Source organism: Trichoplax adhaerens, genomic scaffold, assembly GCF_000150275.1.
Source record: "Trichoplax adhaerens TRIADscaffold_1 genomic scaffold, whole genome shotgun sequence".
NCBI lineage: Eukaryota > Metazoa > Placozoa > Uniplacotomia > Trichoplacea > Trichoplacidae > Trichoplax > Trichoplax adhaerens.
Genome location: NW_002060943.1, coordinates 9,610,344 through 9,631,266, shown reverse-complemented (window position 1 = coordinate 9,631,266; position 20,923 = coordinate 9,610,344). Strand labels below are relative to the sequence as shown.

General features: G+C 33.4%; 3 protein-coding genes across 3 annotated transcripts; 1 reads left to right on the top strand and 2 right to left on the bottom strand.

Moving 5' to 3' along the window:
* Nucleotides 1–496: 496 nt before the first annotated feature.
* Nucleotides 497–4,343, bottom strand: TRIADDRAFT_52403 (uncharacterized protein; the record flags this gene model as incomplete). The annotated part of the gene is made up of 15 exons (XM_002108150.1): nt 497–737; nt 925–1,275; nt 1,372–1,478; nt 1,902–1,971; nt 2,069–2,211; nt 2,285–2,374; nt 2,491–2,592; nt 2,663–2,755; nt 2,857–2,979; nt 3,064–3,126; nt 3,453–3,477; nt 3,676–3,869; nt 3,926–3,961; nt 4,059–4,119; nt 4,204–4,343. 15 exons carry the CDS (start codon nt 4,341–4,343, stop codon nt 497–499), a joined length of 1,839 nt encoding a protein of 612 aa, XP_002108186.1.
* Nucleotides 4,344–4,956: 613 nt separating this feature from the next.
* Nucleotides 4,957–10,560, bottom strand: TRIADDRAFT_52402 (uncharacterized protein; the record flags this gene model as incomplete). The annotated part of the gene is made up of 18 exons (XM_002108149.1): nt 4,957–5,136; nt 5,209–5,264; nt 5,431–5,557; nt 5,674–5,770; nt 5,897–5,952; nt 6,024–6,104; nt 6,169–6,243; nt 6,400–6,501; nt 6,552–6,666; nt 6,734–6,912; nt 7,479–7,607; nt 7,791–7,916; nt 8,099–8,166; nt 8,582–8,654; nt 9,031–9,141; nt 9,267–9,331; nt 9,590–9,673; nt 10,512–10,560. The coding sequence occupies 18 exons, from the start codon at nt 10,558–10,560 to the stop codon at nt 4,957–4,959; spliced, it is 1,773 nt and encodes a 590-aa protein (XP_002108185.1).
* A 665-nt stretch (nt 10,561–11,225) lies between these two features.
* Nucleotides 11,226–18,511, top strand: TRIADDRAFT_37025 (uncharacterized protein; the record flags this gene model as incomplete). Its single annotated transcript, XM_002108882.1, has 24 exons — nt 11,226–11,336; nt 13,582–13,729; nt 13,812–13,925; nt 14,060–14,131; nt 14,296–14,360; nt 14,486–14,607; nt 14,800–14,819; nt 14,907–14,992; nt 15,099–15,185; nt 15,267–15,366; nt 15,457–15,535; nt 15,604–15,745; nt 15,973–16,070; nt 16,165–16,257; nt 16,393–16,530; nt 16,613–16,700; nt 16,802–16,887; nt 17,341–17,398; nt 17,482–17,586; nt 17,657–17,749; nt 17,830–17,957; nt 18,034–18,091; nt 18,231–18,356; nt 18,461–18,511. The coding sequence occupies 24 exons, from the start codon at nt 11,226–11,228 to the stop codon at nt 18,509–18,511; spliced, it is 2,268 nt and encodes a 755-aa protein (XP_002108918.1).
* Between the last annotated feature and the right edge of the window lie 2,412 nt (nt 18,512–20,923).

Sequence of the window (20,923 nt, the reverse complement as noted above, 5' to 3'; positions counted from 1 at the left end):
TCTCAGGTGTATCAAATGACGGCGAACGAAAGTCTTATTTTATTTTAATTTCTGCTAGATCTAGCGATATCAAATCGTGCAATAATTGCTAAATATTTTAGTACAAGCAATCTCCCTAAATACGAACATATTTTCTTTGGTAATAGCTAAAAATATCATCATAAAGACTACACGACTTATCCTATTAGTCGTGAATCGTAGTTCTCGGTAATTATAATTTAAACTTAAAGTAAGGTCGCAATAAAAGCATCAAAATGGAAATTTACAGTACTTGAATCATCCTGAAGAACTAGCGTAATTACAGTCACAGCAATGCAACTGCCTTTCATTTAAGCTATATTTTTCAATTCTACGATCTTAATAATTATTGACTGCGTCAACGAATCATGAAAATAGATTATTTTGTACTAGGTAAGGTAATAAATCATTGTGCCTCATATATATATATATGCTGTTCCCAACAAATTTATAGTGAGATCCATTCCATATTCACAATCTATTTTAAAGCAGATAAAATTTTAGAAACACAAATTATACAAGCAGATGGAATTTTCTGTTCAGTGACGGCACGCGAATATAATCTGATTAAAGTCTTAGAAAAGGTGGCTTCCTTATCATCTCTGAGTTTTGACCTGTCCAAGTAACCTTTAAGAACATGCGAATCAAAGTAATCTCTGCTATAACTATGACCACAACCGAAGATAACAATATTCCTAGATTCAACATCATCTTCATCCCTACAAAGCAGCATCAAGCATTAGTTCAATAAATATAGGTAGAGGAAAACTGTTTTAATTTTTATGAGAGGAGATTGGAAAATATCAATCGGAGTATAATAATTAAATACATTAAAGTTCCGGTAATAGATATAGGGCAGTTAAATACCTACAATATCAAACGGATTATTAATAGATATGCCATTACCTGCGCAAGATATCGAATGAGCTACCACTGCTGACCCTTTTCAACGCAGGTGATACTGAAAGGCACTGTTCGTATGATATATCCTTGTCGACGTTATTAGCAACTTGCTGCCATCTACGCTTATAAGTATCGAAATTTTTGCCTGTATCACGACAAAAATGCCGTGCGATTAGGCCATCGTTGCTGGAATGGGATCTAAAACGAGCTTGGTAAACTTCTGCATAGGATAACTTATCATTCTCCAGCATTTGTAAAGCAACATTTATAAATTTAACATTGAAACACATGCTAGGAGTGAATATTTTTCGATTCATATAACTATGAATATTGACATTCCCATTATGCGATTGCCTATGTGGATTAAAGAGACGCAATCACTAACAAGAAAACCTCGTAAAAATTTTCAGAATTATTATTGGTCAGTATTTAGGAATCGCACAGACTTACTTATACAACAAGTAAATCAAACATCTCGATAGAACTTCTAAATAGTCCATCAAAATATTTTCAATGGCTTCGTTTGGCATATTGACTACTTTCCAAGCATTAAATATCTGCATATGAAGTATAAACAATCGCTAAGAACATGATAGAAACTTATCGTACAAATTCTTAAATCGAACCCAGATAGCTAATTCATTTAATTCCTCCCTCACCTCTCCTACAAGCCAACTACCTAGTCTTTCAATTTCAGTTTGTTTATTATCACTGACCATACCTGCATAATTCCTTAAGTCAACGGTATTAATTAAAAATAATTAATCACCTAAGAGCTAATCCAATATTCTAATCCATTAATATTTCCTTAACTAACTGGAGACATTCCTTTGTAACGGTAATCATGCGGTCAACGATGCCTTCATTATGGTGCTGGAGAATTGACTTCAGCTGATATCTGTACGTCTGCCGTTCATAATATAGTTCAATGTGGTAAATTCTACTTAAAAAGGCTACTGTCAAGTAATAAAGCTTCTTACCTGAGGAATTAAGTTACAATTGTCGAAAAGTTTTGACACGAATTCCCAATGCATACCATCTATGCAAAACCTATATTTAAGATATCAATGAATATTATACATGCGTGCTATCACAAAATATAAAAATAACAGCAATACAAAATAATAATCATCGACATAATACACACCTTATCAAATTTTCGTTATTATATATTCCTTTTAACATTGAGAGTGCAATTCCTACAGAATCGTAGTTGTATGGTTTAAATGAGATATCACTTTCTAGATTATTATTACTGGAATCGACTTTGGTTATCAACTTATTTCCATCCTAAAGTTCATTTCAATAAAAGAAGTAAACAATTAAAGAAATAAGTGATAACAAAATTTACTTGTACTTTTACCTGCTCAATGTCATTAAGGGATTTTCTCTCATCAATACCAGAAGTGGTAGTTATGTTTTTAACAATGTGACATTTAACATCATCAAAAATCTATAAATTGGTAAGAGACAAAAATGCAATTAGATAAACGTCAAATGGCGCATACTGTAAGTAGTACCATATTAATTCCTGTATATCGGAAGATCACGTCTAAATAACAGCATTACTTGATCTATAACCCACGCTCTGCCTAGGTCATCAGTAAGGACTGAATAGAAGTATCCACCACAGACACTTTGAATATTCTTAGGGCCATTCCAGCTTCTTGACTAGGATAGAAAATAAAAAGCTTTCTAATACCTTCATACAAATACAACGAAGCATTCTTTATGTATTTACGTTGGTAGCTACTTCTTTAATACAGCCACGACGAATGATGAAAACACTCCCTCCTTTCACCAAAACAATTGTATAATCCAAACCACAGCTGACCTAACAAACAAATTCAGATTAGAACCCTTAGCATAATAAATACTATTCATAATGATATTTGCGTAAAATTTATAATCGTAAATACAGACTCCTACTAATACCTGTAGGATTTTTCCCCTAGTTGGTATCAAGACCTGCTTAGGCTCAAACACATGAAATTCTTTGCCATCACCCAAATATAAATTTTTCTGCAGCCTGTCATAGCTTTGAGGATTAAGAGACTTCTAGACGACATTGTATTACTTTTAAGTAAATAACCAAGGTAAAGTAGCAAAAGCAACTTTTCATTAAAAATATGAAACAGTTACTTTTAAATTGTCCTGTTGGCTCCTACCCCAAACAAAAGTAATCTCGTCATAGGTAACTACAGCCTACAGGGAATTAAAGATGCAATAAATTAGAGCAGGTGTAAAAATAATGATACCAACGATTATTTTTATATAATTATTGTTAGTAAGAGGCATTTCCTAAGCTACACTATTTGTATCATTGTGTTCATTAGTTAATCGTTAATATTAATCAAACCATATGAAATGGCCCACAGTTGAGCAACCGCGCAGATTCGAAAGAATTTATTAATCTCGGTTTGACTTGCTTGCGCAGTTCAAAGCTTAGACCACACTGACCATAAATATCTGCCAACGAAATTAAAATTTAATACATAAAATATGAATACCGTCTTGACATCAGAACTTACTTGACCCGAATGTGTAAACTGAACCCTTCACACGAAAAATGAATGATCATGATCAAAGTTAATTACAGGTTCATAAATGGATGTATCGTGAAAGAAAAAATATTAAATACACACTTTTTCTGTTAAAACGGCCGAATGAGCATATCCAGCTGAAATTTTGATGGGACACCAATGTTGACAATCATCCGGTTTAACTAAAGACGGTATATGGCAATTTTCATACCTGCTGTGACCAAGCTGACCATGGATACCCCATCCCCAGCTCCAAAGGGAATGATCGTCAGTGATAGTCAAGGTATGATAAAAGCCACAAGCGACAGTAATGCAAGGATTGTTGAAAAACCCAATCAATGATGGCTGTTGGTAACAACAACCAGCCTCTGATCCCAGCTTTAATTCAGTAATAATAAAGCAGCACTGAGATAATTTAGTAAAATAAATTTAATAAATGAATTAGTTATAGCAATTGTTACCTGACCGAAACTGGAAGATCCCCAACCATAAATCACCTAAATAAAAAGTTATAAAATAAAAAATAAAAGTGAATGACTTAATAGAGAATTTTATTTATTGAGAAATATATCATTAATAAACAGCACAACTAACACCCTGCTTAGTTAATGCCACCGTATGCTCAGCACCACAAGAAACTTCTTTAATAGCGATTCTATACCAAATAAATTTGAACACGATTGATGAATACGATAGCGCATATCACACGTAGAAATTATATATTTCTTGACAGCAATACTTTTCAAAAGGAGATAGCCTTATAACACTCATAAGGAACCCATCTTGTTTATTAAGCTTGCCATCATGATTAAGTCCATAGCTCAATGTGTGGACTTCATTTTCAACGACAATGGCACAATGCGCAGGGCCGCAGGACATCTTTTGTTATATAACATCAGGATAGTGGATACAGTACAAAACAAATAAAATAAAAACAAGTCAATGCATTGAAATATCCCATCTCAAATCGAAGCTATAGATCATATATTACAATATTTGAACAAGCCTCACTTACAGACTTTACTTTTGCTAAATCTTTCTTTCTAATTGCGTAAAAAATAAACAAATAAAATAACAACTCGTTAATACTAATCGTGATTATTAATCTCAAGATAAAAAATTAAACCGCCTACGATCACGGGTCCCATATTCAACTCTTCTATCTCAATATCTGCCATTACGTACGTATAGATGTCACATTTTAAATAAGCAATACCTTAGGAGCGAAGTATGCTTCTTACTGGACAGACCCACTAGAACTATTAAAAATAATTCAACCATCACACCAGAATAGCAAAGGTTCTGAAACATACCGCAAAAGTTTAGCGTTTATATAGTTGTACAGGGAACCTTTTTAATTGCACTTGTAGAGGTGCATGACAGTAACAGCGTACACAGTTGAAGTAACAACCTTAGGTATTAAATGAACATCAATTTTGGAATGCCAGCCTACAGCATTTCTAAAGAGTTTTGAAAAAAATCCTCGTTAATGTTAAGATTTAATTAATGCTTTTACACTTAAACATTGCCTTATAACAGCAACTTCATCTTGCCAGCATTTAAGAGAGGTAGAAAGAGGATCTAATTGTTGAGCTAAAAATGTCAGTATGGCAGGATCTAATGTTGGTAGTAGAAATCTGACATATTCAAAGTATCGGGGAAATAGATCCTCCTATAACGGTTATAAGAGTGTTGTCGTGAATGATTGCGTAGATGTAATAACACAATGCAACTGCAAAGTTACCTCTGATAATAGAAATTTGATAAAGCTACCCATTGACATACTCCGAAGCAGAGCCCCTATTATTAAGTGTTCAATGTTGTTAATTTAGCAAAACTATTTGATCTACAAGTCGTGCAAACATATAAAAATCCTGACAAGAAGTAAATCTCACCCACAGCACCTATTCAATAAGTTAATACAGTATTCACAATTTACGAATCAATCTAATTTCTCTATTCTCACCGTTGCATATTCGGCAGACGTCTGTTATTAAGTGATTAGTAAAGAGGAAGTCTTGAGCTGCTATATTTATATGCATATGTCCCCGGTCAACTATAGATCCCATCACAAAAACAATTTCGCCACGAGTCTAGAAAGTAAATCCCTTGTTAGTATATACAATGTAGTATCACAGTAATAAATAAAGGCCACATCGATAAGAAGTACAAAGTACAATGGCGTAGCACGTTTCTATGCGTCTCAAACCTTCGCTACTTCGAAAATGAAGTCAGTCAAACCAGTCAGAATTAATTTTTTTAATACAAATTCGGTAGTAAAGCTCTCGTTTCTCTTTAAAAATTGGCTAGAGGCAGACGATACAGTGAGGAGGAAAGAATTTTCAAATACAAATTCAAAATAGAAAATAACATGTTATTAGCTGTTCTATAAAAGGAGTAGACAATGCAATCGATCAGTTAACGTAAATAACCTGAAAGATTCCCTTAGCGCGTGACCACTTTTACCATTTGCAGCTTGAATTAGTAACTGCGTTAAAATTCAATTACGATCATATTTTAATTACTTCGAAGAACCAAATTGCAACCAAAATTATTTACCTGCATTATATAACAGAAAGCTGTAGTATTTGAGATTTTGATTACACTTCTGGTACCTCGATCCTTCAGATTTGCTGAAACCTAACCGTAAAATTTAGTCATAAGTAAAGTACGGTAAAATGCGTCAGCACTACATCGCGCAAACCTGTTTCAAATATATAACGGAATCGCTAATTCGATCTCGTCGATAGAACGCTCGAACAACATTTACGGGTTCAGCCTAGTACAATCATATCAGAGTTATAATCATATTCATCGTCGTTTCATGTAGCCATGCAATTATACGACAGTGATTAAGATTATAAACTAGTCACAAAAGATATAAACTACTCATACGCATCCTATATCAACACATATAGATAATTATATAATTAACCCTAGAACGCTTGAGTAATTTCTGGCATTGTGTATAACACTTAGATTCTAATTTCTCTTCAGCTGCTATCTTTATAAAAGTATAAAAGCCCTTCATTATCGCCTTTACGCCACAAATTATAGTTTATTAAATAATTAATTTATAGCAATTACTTGATAAATCCTGTCGATATCTAGATGCAAGGCAAATCCGAATTTTTCAGCTCTTTGATAGTCTTTATAAGCTGATGAAAGGATTAACTCTAGCAAAATATCTTCAGCATGTAAACTAAAAGTAGTTATAACATTTAATTAGTAAAAAATTTAATACGGACGTCTTTTATTAACAAACTAACCGTTGCCTGCATTCGTAAATTCCACAGGATGTTACTATTACGCACGTCGGTAAAGCTACATTTTCCGATTGAAAACCTGCTGTATAAGCAAAAGGGATAGCTTCTTCCTTGATAAATATCTGTATTATATCCTCACGAGGCATTTGAAAAGATTGAATGATGCTATCGTAGTTGAAGTCCTGAAATAATGAATGATTTCATTAGCATAGAATACGTAATCTAGTACAATTAAAGCAAGTATGCAAGCTACATTGTTCTGCTTATTAACTTCCGCCAGTCGACTTGATAAAATATAAAGTTTTCGGTTCCATTCTTCTGATGTCACTGTAAACATGAGTTTGTCGTTCCAGCAAAGATGTGAGGCACCAGTGAAAATTTTAAACTCAAACAAGGGCTGCTTGTCAATTTCAGGATCATAAATCTAATTCAGTATAGTAGATCGTATTTTAAATATTAACACTCTATATTCTAAGGAAGCTATTATAATTTTAACTGAAATAATGTCGTCCTTATGAAGATCTTGATTACATTACATAGTTATCTATAGTAGAGTGTGAGTGTTATGTGATCGAAAGAGATTTATACCTGCACTTGATTAGTCTTGTAATTATGAGATACAAGGTAATGCCTTCCTTTTCCACTTTGCAAAGTGATAACCGTATCACGTCTAGAATACTAGTTTTACAATCACGCTGTTAGATTTGCTGCATTCGAGATAAAGCTTGCTATTATTCAATTAACTTACCTTGATTTCCGAAAGGAGTGCACGATATTGTAACTCGTCTAAATGAAGCATACTTTTCAACGAATTTAAATCGAAGCGCTTTTCGATTAATTCTAGCATCATTCTCAGAGAGTAATCAACAGTGTGTATCTAATGTCATAATTAAGTAGGACCTACTTTTAATGTCAATTATGGAATTTATATTTTAATTCCATATAATCCTACCATCAAAATATAAACATCATCGCAACAGCACAACTTTACATGTCATCGTTACAAATCTGCAGTATTTTTTATTGACATTTACAGTAAACTAGCATTATTCAAACTTACTAATAGATAGCTGGCAGTTTCGGAAAAATCTCGAACAATATCCATTGACTTAATTGTAGTATTATCAAGTTTGAATCCTGTTACTTTACGTCTTAGTACTAGATCGATAAAGACAACCTCACCATCCTTCGACGTATTATTGTCCAAACATAAAATAAGAATTAGAGGCCGCGTATGAAATATATCGCTTGTATAACATTTAGGAAGGCTAAAATGTTAAAAACGTTCTTACAAGCTTGATCATTCGCAATCTAATAGACTAATGGTGCATATGCAAGAATACAGCAAAGTACTGTACAGTCTCTCACCTCGCATCCAACAATAGCCAGGTGCTTATTATCCATGGAATACCACCAGACCACACATGTTGCATTTCCTGAATAAACAGTTAACCACATTCGATGTAAAGCAGTATAGTTTACATTAGAGTTAACACTGCATTGCAATATCGTATTAGAAATCAATACAACTATAACTAGCATATTTCTAATTGTAAAAGATCGAGTGCATATGCGGTAAAAATATAATTGCTACAGTAACTTTAAATCTCGTAAAAGATTCTGGAATGGAATATTATAATTCATGTAACATAGAAACTTTTAATAAATTAAATTTAATTATTGCATTCTTCCAATATAAACAAAGATCAGTAAAGTTGGTTATATACTGTAACCTTCGAATAAGAGCTGTTTCCGTTTAACTATCAATAATACCTCTACGGTTAAATCCTCGAATATAAAAGAATCTTAACGATAACGTAATATGAATTGATTAGGCACAATATGACTTACCGCTGATTTCAGTATCTGTGATTTCTGTTAGATCGTAAATTGACCATAAAGGATGACCGGAGAGACTTTTAGGCTGTCAAGAAAACAAAAGAAAATAAGCAATCTATAATTATAATCATATAAAAGCTAACTTAAGAATAGTATAGTAGTATTATATTTATACTTAAGCTATCATAAAATGATTTTTATCTAATACCAGTATCACACACTACTTGCAGAAGATTTTATGTACTATTATTCTTGTACATAGATACCATAAATGTCTGTCTTACAAATAAAAGGTAATATCACTGATAACTATCAATGAATATTTAACAATAATGAAGTAGATACGAGAATTGTGGTGCCTTCGCTAATTTAGCTTGAAGTAATCGACTAATAAGACAGATATAAAAGTTAAATCGTTATCTGGCAAATTTATTTTGGTCCATATCAAATCGATTGCTTACCTTCACTAAGGTTAAAGCAGGTACGATGAATAGTACCGAGTTTATACACACACAAACCAACCATTTACCATCTGGACTGAACGTCATCGCCCTTATAGCATATTGAGGATTCTTTTGTTTCAGAAGGATTTGAGGTAAATGTAGTAATGAAAATTGAAATATACCATAATGAGTGCTAATATGACTGGCTCGACTTGTACTTAAAGTATATCCTACAGGAAATTAAAAACGCTTACTCTAAGCCATGGTAAGATCCTAGTGTTGGTTTTAGCATTTTCTTCAAAGCGTAAAATTAAATTCCCTGATAAAAAATGACATTAGAATTATTACATTATATAAAGTAACCAAATTACTGTAGGTAATTGTTATGATGTCCAAAATGATCTGTGGTATTGTGGGGGTAACTGGATCTAATACGCGTATTTATAATATGAGGCAAAATATCATTATAACTTCATCATTATTCTAATGTTTACTAGTTAGTACAGAATACAGCATTAATTAATCAATTATATTTATATATATATGTGTGATAAAAGCAATGCGATACTTAACAAACCATTTGCTGTAGCCAACGCTAACGCCACGCATTTCCTAGATAATTTATAACTCACAGTTTGGATTCTCTCCTGATTATTTTTACCTATTTTATGTAATAAAAATTGAATTAACAATCCATGTTATAATAGTAGTAGAAGGCCATAACTACTGTGCATTGGGCAAGTTTCGCCGAGGTCATTTGTTATTGCTTATACGCATATATACTCGTATATCAACAGCGTCCATGACATGGCTATTCATATTTACAGCGTGGAATAATTAATTACACAAATATGAAGTTCGAGCACGTTACATAATTGCAATCGTTCAATAATTAATTCATTCATTATGTAAAGTTCACACAGTACCAAAGTGATCATATCTAACCGCAGTTGTAAAATGAACGTGATATATCTCTACAATATCTTTAATAGCATATCCCATTGTTTAGGCTTTTCACTGCAACTGAGCAGATCCAAGTATAGTAATAATGTCAAATACTTTTCAAATTGAAATTACTAAGCGAGATTTCAGATTTCACTATTTCATCGACTTCAGTACACTACGATATAGTACTTACGAATACAATAATATTCATTTACTATAATATACTATTTATGAAATTAAGCATAGTACGCAAGAATACTAACAATTAGGAGCTGATAAAATCTATTTTAATAGTTAGCTACAATTTCTGATCTGACTGATCCTAATTAAACAGGTGTTTTCGTCGTCAATGTATCACTGTATACTCATGTACTGTACAGTATGGCAGCATTCCTGTTATGGTGTCATGAAATGTTACTTTGCTTATATATTATTCGTATCTCTACACTGAGGTAGAGATGCACAACTCGGTAGTCAGTGCAGAACAGTTTACTGTCAAGAAATAATGATGATAGTTTGAATACTACTATAAAGAAGAAAAAGCCTATAACTACCTGTGATCCCAAGAACATGGTCCAACCTGTACAGAAAGACTTCAGCCATAACCACTGATGCGGTACGCTATCTAATATCCCAAGTTTCAGCCTTTAAAGCTCTTCATGTAGCTTCGACATTGGGCATTGAATTAACTTATAATTTTAAAGTACTTCTATTATGCAGTACTGTACAGTACAGTATATATATATACGAGTATATATTAATTTATTAATATTGAACTAGTGGAGCCCTTCCTTGTGAATTATACTGTACTGCAGTGACAATACAACATTTGATACTGTCTATTTGTACCGAGTATGACTAAATTAAATTGAATTTTTGCATGTTACTTTGTAGAATATTTGTGAATGCTGCATATTTTGCAGTAGCTCGACTAGAAGTAGCGATGGTGATCAAGAAGCTCTAACGCAAAACCCTTTCGTATACAGTACTGTACACTGTACAGTTTACTGTTCCAGATGCACTACAGTGCATAGTACTGTGGAGGTTATTGTATTGTACACTGTACACTGTACAGTACAGCCAGTTTGGGACGCAGTATGGTACGTCTCTGCCCATAGAAACTCTACTGTCAATGTACTGTCTAGTACCGACAACTTCTTATAAAACGACACTAGTTGCTGGTGGCTTACTGACAACGTTATTTAATGAATTTGCTGTTGTCAGCACAACCTCAACTATAACTCGGAAAGACCTACTGCACTTGTAAAATGGAAGCAAGCGTTGAATTATTTACAAGCGTCGGTCTAAGCAAACTAAAGGCTGAAGAAACGTTAAAAAATAAAGCTATTGCAGCGCGACTAGCTATTATAATACACGAGGTAGCGTAAAACATTGAATACCTTACCTTGTACGGTATGTTTTTCTTTGAAGCAAAACATTTTGCACAGATACAAATGCCCATTCCACTGACCTACACTTTACACCAATGTGCTGGTAATATCAGTGTTTATGTTATCAACGTAGGAAATAGAGATTACAGCATTTTCGAAAATGATATTTTATTTATCTGCTCAGTATAGTCAGTATCAGTTGTGGGATTGTACACTACAGTACTGTAAAGGGGAGTGGATAGTCACGGTCTTCCAGAAGAAATACCAACAGCCTAGGTCATCGATTATCATTCATGGTTAACCTTTCAGTAGCAGTACGAGTATACTGTACTATGCTATCTACTAGTGAAGTGAGTTCTGTTTGTCTACTTTAATTAAGGAACTCTAGTGGCAAATTACTGGTAATCCTGGTATCCTGTCAACTATTTTCTTAACCTGGAGACCTTCCGATTTTAACAAACGTCATTTATAATTGACAAACGCCTATACCCTTGACTCGGTACTGCACTACTTACTATAGCGCACGTTACTGTACCGGCATCGAATACTTAGTGTTAGCAGACCATGCCGTAGTGCTTAGCAGTGCTGTATTGATGTGGTAGATGATGCAATACTTTTCACTATTTCTGCAACCCTGTAACCTCTTATTCGTTAATTTTTGGTCTTAACATCTTAATATGTGTATCAAGTACTATAGCTTTTGATTCAGTATCGCACTACAATTATTATACAATATTCTCCATCTATAGTGTTTAAAATACCATTTAATTATAATGAATATTTGTCTCCAACGGATGAACGTTGGAGCTACTTGTGATATTATAATATACTTTTGTATAGAAGATACGCCATCATGCTCAAATTAATGGTACACCATACAACAAATGACTTAGCTAGGTGCACTGGGAGCTATAGTCAAATGAGAGTGATCAACCTCGCTTGCATTATAATTATTATGATACTTGCACAGTCTAATTATTTTTTTCAACAGTCCTACTACGAGCTTATGTGGCTGCTACTGTACAAACAGCTTTTAAAAATGCCCTACATGCGGTTATGCATTTATTAATGCGTATACAACTTAATATATAAACATCAGATTCTTCCTTTGCCGTAGCATTGGTAGCAGTAAATACGCTGCAAGTAATTCACTCTGTAGTTTTTGTTAGATCAATGTGAACTCGAAAGAGACACTCCAACGGAATGCATCGCCAACGAAACAGCAGCACAAATACGAGTAGTAATGTACTGGACTGCAGACCTGTAACGTTTAGCCATCAAAATTATCTAGACCTAATTCTCCATAAATAAATATTGCGCACTTATTACTGTATTAATTATATACACTGCGTAGAATTCTTTTACGGCTGTGCTATAAATAAAGCTACTTCATCATTTTCAGTAAGGATACAGGAATCATTCACATTCCTATATCGACATGATTGATATGATTTTTAGTATCATATCGACATTAGCTGCACTACCTAGAACTTTAATCATAATTTTTGAGTAGTCCCTACTGATTAATTATAATAATTATAATTACTAGCGAAACCCGTGGAAATTTCATGGAATACATTACTATTTTAAGTTAATAATTATAATAGTATACTAGCAGCGTGACACACCTACAATCGCATTAATATGATTTGATAATCCGTGAATTTACAATATACGGAATGTCAAAATTCGACTTTGGGGCTTAAGTATTCCATTCCAAGTGATTCTAACTAATTTTATTTCACCTCTATTCATTCAATTCAATTTTGTGAAATTTTGAGTCCTAGCAAATCAATTCTTTTAACTCAGAATCACTTAAACTTACAGTTAATCAATTCAAATCATGTCAATTTCTCCCCCCCCCCAAAAAAATAGTGGTCCCTACTACAGCCTGTCACTGTGCAAGTAAACATATATATATTTTAACACAACTCAGATTTGAATTAGTCATTGAATTGAGTGATTTAATTCAAGAAACTGAAAATTTTAGCACACGATTCTATTCAAATCAGCTCCTTTCATTTTAGCAAAACTCAAACCAATTTCAATCCTGATTTGAATTAGTCATTGAATTGATGATTTCAGCGATTCAGTTCAATATCTTAATTAAAGGTACCGTAAATTTTGATAGAGTAGGTGTATCTGCTTATTCACATCATATATATTTTGACCGCTTACAAACAACGGTAATGCACAGTCTTAAAATCGATCTTACCTGTCAATACTTTTATAGGCGAGAAGTCTATCTGATGTTGAAATTGATAGTGGTGTTGGAAACCTTCTGTATCAAATCGCTACCGAACTTCGTAATCAATCGAAGACCTCTTACTTACTGCAATATGTCTGCCGCAAAGAAATAAATAATAAATCACAACTGTCAGGTAGAATCGAGTTAATAGAAATCAGAAAAGTTTTATCAAATTATAACCTCATACGTATGCTAATTATCGTATGTATGAACAGCTGCTATGGCATACTTCGTCGATAATCCTACTAGCCCGATTGATGACGTAAAATTTAAAGCAGCTTGTGGAATTGGAATCACCGTTACCCCTGAGGAAACCAAAGCTGTGGTATGTTGAGCTATAAAATATTCTTGCTCTTATTATAGTTATAACTAAGATATTGGTGAACTATTGTTATCTTATGGTACTGTTCAAGTAGCCCTTGATCTATTTCTAGTACAACCATTTCATGTCTGTTTTAGGTAGCACAAATTATAAATAAACATAAGAATGATATATTAAGCTGCCGATACAAATTTAATTTTGGTACTCTTATTTGTGAGTATTGATTTCTTTCATAGCTATCATATATACTCTTATCTATAAAGTGCGTTCACACTATGGTTTATACGAGTGATTCAGCTAGTATACCATTATACCATATACGGTGTGTGCAAATCTTATTTTTGAGCATGCATCACCTGACTTTACGACTGATATAGTTGAAGCCAGGGACAAGCTTAAGTGGGCAGACGGAAGGAGTGTTAAATCGGAAATCGACTCTCAGGTAATTTATGATTTAGTGTATAGAATTAATACCGACTGATAGATCTGAAAAGACCCCTAAATTTCAGTTATTACTAAAAACTAATTCATATCTAAATTTAAACAACTATGGCCATTTATTAAAAGGTACATGCACTCCTTGGTCCTAAAACTGCTGAAGATAAATCAAGTGTTAAGGTAATTATGACGCTTTCTTGTAAAATTCTTAAGTTAACTTTCAGTAACAGCTTGAGTTGTGAATATTTAATGTTATATTAATTTAGAATGCAAAAAAAAAAAAGAAATCAACGAATACTGAAAAATTACCGGATGAATGTACGTACGGAAGCCGATATTGATTCCTTACAACATTTCTTTATGCAACTTATTGTTAATACTAAACTTGGTGCACTTAAAACTGCAGCCTCACACATTGGATCATTTAGGGATATCATCAAAAGTCTTAATTTTCATAAGCCAGGTTTATCATTGTTGAATTTTTTAATTTTATCTAATGTAGATAACAATAAAATATTGATTTCGTAATATCTATATAATATATTGCCAGGTGAAAATTATAAAACCGATGGTTACGTAGTAACGAATAAAACGATGGATATCTTACAGCATCACCTTAATTATACAGGTGGCCAGGTAATATTATGTAGGCTTTAATTTAATTTCACTAAATTAGACAAATTTATCGAACTGTTGTCTCGTATATGTACGTTATACAGTATAGATCTATATTATTGGATAGGTACGGACCAGATTTCCTCCCGAACCCAATGGCATATTGCATATAGGACATGCAAAAGCGATCAATTTTAATTTCTGTTATGCAAAGGTTTGACTTATGATTAGGTATCACTAAGGCAAAGCAGGATGTTATATAGTAATTACTTAAACTTGTGATATTTACTGCCAGGCAAACAATGGTATTTGCTTCTTAAGATATGATGATACTAATCCGGAAGTTGAAGAAGAAGAGTACTTTGTTGGAATACTGGAAGCCGTGCGTTGGCTCGGTAAGACTATACTGTACAAATGACGGGTATGAATGAATTCTAAATTAAAATGGAAACTAAAATTTGCTTCGTAACTCAATTTTATTATAGGTTACGAACCTTACAAAGTTACACACTCCTCCGACTACTTCGAAGAGTTATATCATTATGCTATCGAATTGATAAATAGGTACATAAGTGGAGGATCATTGCTATACTACAGTTCTGATAATCTTACAGGTCTTTATGTTAATTTAGGGACTTGGCTTATGTATGTCATCAATCAGTAGACGATATAAAAGGATATAGCCCATTGCCTAGTCCTTGGAGGGATCGTCCAATTGAGGAATCACTAATACTGTTTGAGGACATGAAAAATGGAAAAATTGATGAGGGAAAGGTGGGTCTATCAAGGTCTAAAGTAATTTTCTGATAATGAGTTTTTAGGTAAAAGTGCTACCTTTGACGTTCTTTAGCGAAATTTCTAGTTGATTAGATATTAAAGATCAGCATCTCATTCAAAATGATGATAATGACTGCATACGTCGCTAGGTCATTTAGACAAATAATATTTTACAACACGCAGAATTATCTTCAACTCGGGCATCTTTTTAATTTTATGTTAAGGCTACTCTAAGAATGAAAATGACTCTAGAAGATGGTAAAGCAGATCCTGTTGCTTATCGAATTAAATTCACTCATCATGCTAGATCAGGAAATAAATGGTATTAAAACTTATTTCAATTTAATATTCCTGATTTTTGTCAAGTGGATCTAAAGCTTTTACATGCCTAACCTATGACTGCCAACTAAAAATAGGTGCATTTATCCTACATACGACTATACGCATTGCCTTTGTGACTCATTGGAACATATCACTCATTCTTTGTGCACTAAAGAATTTCAATCTAGGTAATTGATCTTTACCAGTGCTAAGCAAGCGCATTCATGCTCACTAATTATACGACGCTTATAGGATTAAATTAGTATTCAATATTTAGCAGATATAGTAGTGATATTAATCACACTCATCATGTGTTATCGTAGGAGATCTTCCTACTATTGGTTATGCAATGCAGTAGATGTTTATTGTCCGGTCCAGTGGGAATACGGAAGGTTAAACTTACCGTATACAGTCGTATCAAAACGCAAGATTGTACAACTGATTAAACATGGAATTGTAAAGTAAAGGCAATTACATGAAACTTTTATTATCAATTCAATAGATAAATCGATACTGCGGCATTGAGAACATTTCTTCTTGTAGGAGCTGGGATGATCCACGCCTATTTACCCTTTCGGCTCTCAGAAGACGCGGATTTCCTCCAGCAGCCATCAATCGATTTTGTGCTAAAGTAAGCGATCCAAGATGTGTGACTATCTTTCAAAAAAACTATATTGATTTAGATTTGACAATACGGGAGAGTAATGTTCTAAAATAATTTGACTAAATTAGGTAGGAGTAACTATGGCTCAGGTAACGATCGATACTCAGTTGCTAGAATCATGTGTCCGAGAGGAATTAAATTTAACAGCTCCAAGGTAATTATCTAAAGAATTTTATAACAAGTCCATTCGATTATTAATTATGCGAATAATCAGCAGACCTCTGTTTTTGTTAATGCATCCATTTGTAAGGTTGATGTTTACTGCAATGGATACATTACATTTCGGTAACTTCATTTACATCAAATTAACTTAAAAATAAGAATTATAAATCTATTACTATAATAATAATGATTATCTTCATATAAAATGGGGCACTTAGACTGGTCTTTTAATCTTAAAACTTTTGGTCAACTGACGTGTTATATATCCTGAATACTTTGATTACAACAAACATCTGGTGTTACAGTAGCAGGAGTCATAACTCATATATCTGTATATCTATTTCTACTTCGTTACACTTTGTGAACTTAACTGTTAAATTTTATATTCGTTATTGTTGTAAATTGTACTGCTACCGCTTTTAAATTACGCTATTATGCTCATTAGAATTATGGCTGTATTGGACCCACTCAAGGTTTCAATAGTTAACTTTCCCGAACCTAAGGTATCAAGTGATCTATTTAGCGCTTACATTAAAACAGCTTAAGCATCATATTACCTCAATGAAATGTCTGAATTATATTTTAGAACTTGATATTATCAGTTCCGGACTTTCCTCAAGATTCCAGTAAGGGCAACCATAATATTGTGTTTAGTAATGTGATATACATTGAGCGGGGTGACTTCAAAAAGGTTAGACAGCCACAGTTTATTTCCATTTTACCTCGAATGGTTTTGTTTAGCTCAAACATTAATACTTTAGACGGCTGGAGAGAACTTCCATCGTTTAACTGAAAATCAGTACGTAGGCTTAAGACACACCGGCTACGCAATTATGGTTCAAGATATTGTTATGGTAACGTTAATTATTAGAGTCGGTAATCAATATGTCTATTGTAATAGCTTTAATCAACTTTCTACTTCAAAATAATCTAGAACGATAAAAATAATATTGAAGAGTTACTGGTCGTTGCAAAACCGATATCTGACATTCGTAAACCGAAAGCGTTCATTCATTGGGTATCAGAACCGCTCACATGCGAAGTTAGAATCTATGAGCGACTGTACGTTACCTTCAAATTAATGAAGAATCTGACCGAATTCTAGATTTTTTAATATAAACCTATTTATCGACATTAGGTTCAAACATGCGAACCCAGCAGAGGTGCCTGGTGGCTTCTTGAACGATATTAACGAGGTATTTATCTATATCGAGTCACATATGCGATTAGCATTAGCAAGTTGTTTTTGGTCTGCTGGATGATCAACGATAACTTATTATAGTGCGGCGAATACTTTCAAACCTGGCTGATATTTCATTTTGTACATTTTTGAAGAATTCCCTGCATGTTTTCGGGAACGCGTTAATAGACAGTACCACTGCTAATGCTGCAGTAGGATCTCAGTTTCAATTCGAACGTATGGGGTATTTTTGCGTAGATAGAGATTCCACCAGAGATAAGGTAGGTATTTAAATACTCAATGCAGTAAATCATAATGAATCTCGTTGATTATAATCACTAAAGATAGTAATAAAAAAGAATAATGATCATCTATTACTTTACAGTTGGTATTTAACCAGATCATAAAACTTCGCGAAGATTTTACAAAGGAATAGCTCTTAGCTCGTAAAACTCTCACAATAGCTATAGCACAAGTTTCTGTTCCCTATTGGTCAGCTATGAGAACGGGATTTACGTTCTTTCCAGTTGCTTATCATGTGGATACTTGATGGTCCGTCAACGAATAACAGTGCAATAAAACCATATATATACGTAATTAATATATAACCAATTTTATGGTACATATATATATATATTATATGATATAATGCTGTACCTTGATTTGGTAGTATGTAGAAAAACATGTTACACGCAATGTACTATGTGCTAAAAAGTGTACTTATCGGACAGCAACAGAGTTGATTAGTAGTTATTTCTCTGCTTTGCTGGCATTTAGAAGCTAGTCAATAAAGCCTCTGTAAGTGGAGTGTTTATCTTTTTCCTATGAGAATATGCACATATTGCGGTCTTTAATTGTAAAAATACCCTTATTTTATGAAAAATTTGTGTACTCTCTCCTTTTTGCTATAAAGGCTCTATAATTCTATAACAATACCTGTACGGGCAACCTATGCAAGATGTCACTACGTGTATAAATGCAGTGATACTTAGACAGTATCCTTCGCCTTTGGCTTAATTCAGCAGTTGCGCATAAACTATAAATTATGTCGCCTAGTACCTATCACGGTTTAATATTATCGGAGATTGCAGTCGTAGTTACAGTACTACAGTATACACGAAAGACGGGTTGTTTTAGGATATGGATACCCATGGACATATCATTATAAGCTATGTTTTATCAGTAACGACACTATTGTAGAATCTATGATGGATTTACAGTTGGTTACAGTATTCATTAGTTAACCCCTAAACTTCTAATCTATACATGGCCATGAATGGCATTTACTAAACTAAAGCAATATCAATCACTGCGTACCCTCCTATTTAAATATTTCATAAAGCGAATTATAAATAATTAACAACGAAAAAATTTGAAGAGGATTATGCCGTCCCAACCCCGATCTCAATTATCTCGATCAACTGCAAACAGAGTTCGCTTTCAGGTCTAGAGGAGCTAATGTAAAACTTCAACTACAGTACTGTACTTCAAGGTTTGAGCGAAAATGCCAAGCTACGGGGGCTGTGCATATAGAAATTTTTTGTGTTCAGTAATAGATAGATACTAAATGTTTGTGGCTAGTATAATACGCAGTATAATAGATCTTATTCAACTATTACCATAACTAGAGCTTGTTAGTGATAGAAAGGTAAGTTATCAAAAAGGCTGAATTCCCATCTGAACTGTACAAGTTATGATCAATACTACATGTACTGCATATAAACAATGCTTCATTTCTAAAATAACAGGTTACACGTAAATTTTGCGTATCAACAGAGTCTGAGTGAGTTGCCAATCATTCGAATAGTGTTTATATAATTACAATTATTGTCCTTTTACCAAACACCATGCTATACTCAGTATCTCCATCAAGAGCCCAGTTAAGCTACCGGATCGGTATTGCTTTTACAGCTATAATAGTACCAGCTGCACTATGCAGAAAGCGGCTGAATGATAAAATAGGGAACATACTTTATACAGTAAACGGACATTGCGTGCCTATAGTACCGTGAGTCAAGTCTACTACTTGCAGAAAATCAGTATAAGTGATGGTTTAATTAAAGCACGTGCTTCATTGAAATTGCCCAACCCGACATACAAACCAACAACATGAGGGTTGCCAATAATTAACTTAGGATTAGCAAATAATAATCCAGTCATGCAGTGTACAGCTATTAAAACAAATTACTATTAAGATCAATCTAAGATTTATAAAATTTACGGTTCACTTTCTTACAAATATTGCAACCTTGTTCAATATCACTTCTGAAGATATACGTTAACGATACATAAGCGCTGCTGATATCTAAAGAATCTTGGATGTTAAAGCAATCAATACCGTATTACCTACAAGGACTTCTAAGGTTATGGTATGTTCATGCCAACGATGAATCATATATACAAGAATGAAAATGGTCCGTTGTCTCAATATTCGTAAGTACTTAACAAAGCAAGGTGAAATAAACGCAATAAAACGATCTCGGTCATACAACATACAGAATAGGCTTCAGTGTTTAAAAATTAACTATTCTCGTGTAAGAAATCTATGGCAAACGAATTCAAATGCCACACTAGAACTTAAAAATTAAAGCCGTAAATTCGCATTATAAAGTACTTACTCGAATACCTACATGGATTAAAAAACTGTACGTTTATAGTTATAAATTAACAAACGTTCGAATATAAAAATAATCGACCTTGACCTAGACAACAGTTCCACAAATCGTTAGAAGGTTTACTAATTATAACTTGAAAGACTCATAATCTAGGATATTCAAAATACGCGTTATAATAAATTAGGTATAGAACTACGATACTGCCTAATCTAAAACTACCAGAAGGATCATCT